The sequence below is a fragment of the Ascidia mentula genome, chromosome 3 (assembly GCF_947561715.1).
Source record: "Ascidia mentula chromosome 3, kaAscMent1.1, whole genome shotgun sequence".
Lineage (NCBI taxonomy): Eukaryota > Metazoa > Chordata > Ascidiacea > Phlebobranchia > Ascidiidae > Ascidia > Ascidia mentula.
This window is the reverse complement of record NC_138568.1, coordinates 11,567,998-11,573,156: the sequence shown is the minus strand read 5'-3', so window position 1 is coordinate 11,573,156 and position 5,159 is coordinate 11,567,998. Positions and strand designations below refer to the sequence as shown.

The 5,159-nt window shown below is 39.8% G+C and overlaps 1 protein-coding gene across 1 annotated transcript; it reads right to left on the bottom strand.

Moving 5' to 3' along the window:
• Positions 1-2,487: 2,487 nt before the first annotated feature.
• On the bottom strand, positions 2,488-4,199 carry LOC145894882 (noggin-2-like). The gene has a single exon (XM_082983549.1). It carries the CDS (start codon positions 4,166-4,168, stop codon positions 3,527-3,529), a length of 642 nt encoding a protein of 213 aa, XP_082839675.1. The 5' UTR covers positions 4,169-4,199; the 3' UTR covers positions 2,488-3,526.
• Positions 4,200-5,159: the final 960 nt, after the last annotated feature.

The window sequence follows — 5,159 nt, the reverse complement described above, 5'->3', positions numbered from 1 at the left end:
TTTGTTAGAATTGCATTTAGTCTTTTTTTAGTCTAAGCGCGTCTACTGCAATCGGCGGCGTACGTTGTATGTTGTCTAAAATATTTCCACTAGTGGCAATAAAGAGGTTACTACATGTGTTTTTACATTATCTTCCAGCATGGCACGACATTGGCAATTTACAAGCAGCAATGCACCAATAGTCACAATTTTTACCATTTCGCACACCATTCTGAGACAATCCTCTGTGAAAGCTTTCCTCATGCAGTGCGCAGAAGCATCTACATGACAATATTCTCATTTTTTTTATTACCGTGGCATCGCAGTCACCTATAGAATAGACCTTAGTAATGGCTTACGCTTTCAAAAAAATACGTAGGCCTATTCTTTGGTTCAACCATAGAATACTAAAACATAGAATACTGTTTTAGTATTCTATGGTTCAACCATGTAAAGTCGGCAATAACAAAAACATATTTCGTCGAAAATGCGGTTGCGGAAGAAGTTGTTTTAACGGTCGTTGGTCACCAACCATCAGATCCCAATCAAACAAACGATTTTGTTCATATAACTTACAATGATTCTACTACTTTCGTTGACCTCATCGGCACTTACTGTATTCAGTTGGAGCACTGATCTCGATTAACACTTCTTCTGTTCTGTCGAGACCAGTGCCCAATAATCACATTGCAAAAGCTGATGGCAGAATACTATTTAAAGCGACATATACTATATAATTTCCTGTACACAATGTGTTTAACTAAACATTCACATGATTCTACGAGATAAAGGCAATTACTAGCTTTAGTGCAAGAATGTCAAGCCGGATATGGAAGTGTACCATTTAAAACAATTTATTACTGGACTGTCAATGACATAGGCCTATATTAGGCTTGTAAAAAAATGATTAAATTAGAAACGAAACATGTTGAATATGCACCCTTGAGTATGCAAATCTTGGCACCTCTGGTCCTAAAGCAATATAGGCTGTTGGTGCTGAGCTGGGTAGGATATTGTGGTATCCTATAATCTTAAACCGGTTCATAAATAAAACAGTCGCCCAATGTTACAACTATTTATTTTAACAAAAAGTGATTGCTAAGGTTTGTGAAAACATAATTTAATGTAGAACCTTTCTATGCTGGCCAACCACAAACGACCAACACTACCTCACGGGTAAAGTATGAAATGTTGATCCAATCAACAAGTACCAACGGCGCCACGTCGGCCAATTTTTAATATTTTGAAGATCGCGTCTGTCCGAGTTATCAAAAAATTGGATTTGAGTCACGTATCTGTGTTTGCGGTGCCCGATAGACTTGGATCCGGTAATAGATTTATGTTTGTGTCGCAACGATTTTACCGCAAATGCGTGATGGAGAAACGTTTGTATTCAGACTTTTAATATCTCTGATTGTATTTCTCAATATACAAGAACAATGTACAAGGTGAATAGTTCACCAAGACAATGGTTTTAATTCAACTCGATCACAAAATAAATCCAACCTAATGCAATACTTCATCAGCACTTAACGTTCTTGTGATTTATTGCATTTACAAAAAAACGATTTTTAGTCACGCAAGTTAAATTGATTTAACGCCTCAACGCACAGAATTTATCTTTAATTAAAGTCATGAAGTGTCCTATATTGACACATCACCTTTGATAAACAAGCGTCTCTTTGCCTGTGTTTTGTAGCTATATGCCATGTAAAGGTTTTGGGGCTAATCTTCCGATCGTGGACTTAGGTAAAGTACAATGCGGAATATCGCGGCTTGCCATTTATAATGTCACGTGTGTAAATATATGACGATCCATCTTCCGCTTTCTGTCGTTATCTTTTGGGGTTAACAAATAATTTGTTATATCCATACCACAAGAAAGATGAGATGGACAATGTCGTAAGCGCGCAATATTATCTAAAATTTATCGTTGCGAGATTTAGGAAGAACCAACCAAGTGTAGCAAAACTTGCCAAAATATAGGTCTTAATGAAGTAATTGACATTCTGTTCCTTGACACCAATTTATACACTTCTTGATAATTTTAGTTTCCTATAAAGGAGACCTACGCCATTTTTGTTGCGTTTTCGTTTGCTTACAATTCTAAACTTTGTCCAAAGTAATGGAACACATATTTGGTCAAAGCGATTTGGTAACGTGCTACACGCTCCCTGCCATGCTTCATTGCGTTCACCAACGTAAACACGAAAAATACTTCAACCGATGAAACTTTGCATTGGCTTGGGGATTAGTCTCAAGCGCAGTATTTGTATTTTTGCCATATCTGCAAACACGCCCCAAAGGAAAGGTGTACACAAGTTTTAAAATGCATTCTGTTCTGTCGTGATAAACGTGAATACAAATCAACAGATAGGGTGCTATGAACGGATAAGCGAATTTTAAAGTGTTGTTCCGCAATTGAACCGTACGTAACTGTTCAAAATGCATCAAACCCTCTTATCTTGTCCAGATATTTAGGTCATACAAACTACATTCTGCCCACGTTTCATGTATGTATTGATGCATTTACAAATTCTTCAAATAAACAGGATTTGCAAGTACAAAAACAATTAAAGAATACTTCAGGCAAGTTGAAGAAGTTTGCGAAGAAACAAGTCAGATGCTTCTGAATCAAAACCATATTAACCGAGAAATATAAATATCACACCAAACACATTCGCATAAAATACAAAAGGATTTCGATCAACACAACCAACAATAATTTTTATCGGTAAAACAGGTCAAGAATATAATTCTTGGCGTCACAAAGTTTAAGAATTTAAATTATAATCGTTATTTGATATCGAACTTTAGGCTACATGCTTTTGCGACCATCGATAAAATAGATACCCCATGTTAGTTCAAAGCGAATGTAACACTGATTCGGTGTAAGGTGACATAACTTGACTGTCCGGCGCCAACTTTCCAGGCGCCTGACTTTTCTCCGACATCGCAAATGTCAATACGTACTCGAACGGAACGCGGCTACGAAAATTTTACATTTATACAAAAACGGCCAAACAGCATAAATGGCATGCTTTTAGGAATTATTCCATCAGTCAAAACATGTCCATGCTCATATATAGAAACTATTCTCGTGTGAAATTATGTTTTTGGTGGACAAAATGCCCTGGGACAATTCACAACGGTCTAAAATTGATGTCTTGCGCAATGGTCCCCCGCTGAGGAGCTAGGGGACAACAAAGCTTGTCGGCGGGGCGTTGGCGCCATGTTTCCCGCAATCGGCGACAAACATTAAAACGAGGCCCCGGCTGGTGAAGAGGGCGAATTTCAAAAATCTGTTGCTGACGGCAGTAAATCCATGACGATGTTCCAGGGTAATCATGCGCGAACAGAGGCCTTGTTTGGCAAACTTGCTTTAATTTAGTTTTCGCTATATTCTTGAAACGCTAATTGTTCGTTTCATTTGCCCAGTTATGTTGAACAATTACTCTCAGATGGGTATTGCACTTCTTTCAACCTTCCAAGTTTTTGCCACCCGATTTCATTCTTTCGTGCCGCTGCTCGTCAGTGTTTTAAAATTTCAACACTGACATTTACACTGCGATGTTATCGGGTACTTGACGTCTATCCAAAGGCAATACTTTTGTTCCAAAATTCCCTGGCAATACCATCGCAAAATTTTTATGGACATGTGACCGGCTGACTTGCAATGCATCCCAGTAGGTATGGAACAGGATTTACTGGTGTCGCAGCGGCCTTCTTTCACGTATCGTGGCCAAAATCGGATTCCCAAATCTTTCCATCTGTACATAACCGAGCAGGTAACAGCCTGTGTAATTTGGGATTGAATTTTGCGAATAAGTCGTTTCGTCTTCTTATTCTTCTTTCTGTTTTTTAAGGTCCGAACCAAAACCTTTGAGAGTTTTCGGACTTCCGGAGATACTCGCGTATGCTGATTGTATTGATGTTCAGTGTGATTGTTGTTCGGTTTTGCAGGAGACATGAAGTCAGGAAGGTAATCCACGCCAAGTCGTTCTATCAGCTGAGCATCATTGATGTCACTCGGTTTGGGGTCATAATCTGTATCGGGATCTTCAGATAATGCAGGAATCGGGAGTTTGTCTGTGGGTACTGGGCGCCGTTTGTTGTGTTGGCTCACAGGAAGAGATATAACCGTGGTCGCAAACAAAGCAAAGAGCAATGAAACTATTGCGATCCTCATGATGCAGACTCTTAACTTATCAACCTGTTAAACAGCTATAGAAATAAAAGTGATTGTCAAACTCTGAAAGCTCTTGGTTTATACTTTTACCAACTTCACAGGTTCATTGATTGTTGTGCTGTGCATCAGCAAAAATAACGAGCGCAAGCGCATCGTAGACAGGTAATCATTTCTACCGCTACCACAAACGTTTCGGGCTGTCTTGACGCCACTGTCTTCCTCGATCTGTCTATCGCATCTGCTTACCGCTTTACAACTCGATTGCAAGCAGCTTAAACTCCGACTTGTAACAATACCCAGTAAGCAGCTGTGGTCGTCACATTGTGAAGTCATATCTAAACTAACGGCGGGATTCCGCTGACCTCGCTGGTTTTAATTAAGAGCAGACGAATTCCTTTGGCGGTGCTTTTTTCGTCGGACCGCGGCAAACAGAGAAGCGATTCGGCACCAAAATCGGCGTATCAAGGCGCCATGTAGGCGGAGAGTATAGTATTGAAAAGTTAAAGCATTACCCCGTTTATTCTGTAAAATTAGTGTGAATATTTGTTGCATGAATTTGTTAGAATGACTGCAATAAGTAAGTGGCAATTGAAATTTTGTCGAACATACGCCAACCGAGTGCGGCAAGTTTTTGCTGACGTAATATTCGCATGTAGCTTCAGTGAGACCCCGGGTCGCTGTGTGTGTTTTCATAACCTTTTACCAAAAGGAACACGTGATGACAAGCGGCGACTCGTGCCTCCGCCGGCAACAAACACATTGGCCTAAAATAACGAATTAGACGCCATTGGTTCTGCCATCACGGCGTAATATGTTTGGCGGCAGGCAGGCGAAGTCATAATCTACGGCTCAGCACTTATCTATGGCACCGGTTAGGCTTCGGCGAATCAAAATAAGAAAGTGCAGACCTCCTGCATGTAGAATACAGGAAGGTAAATCGCATTGTTAGTACCATGATATACATCAAAACATTGCATTTGGACATTTTGTG

Coding starts and splice junctions, on each gene's coding strand:
- LOC145894882 (XM_082983549.1), bottom strand. CDS start 4,168: ATGAGGATCGCAATAGTTTCATTGCTCTTTGCTTTGTTTGCGACCACG.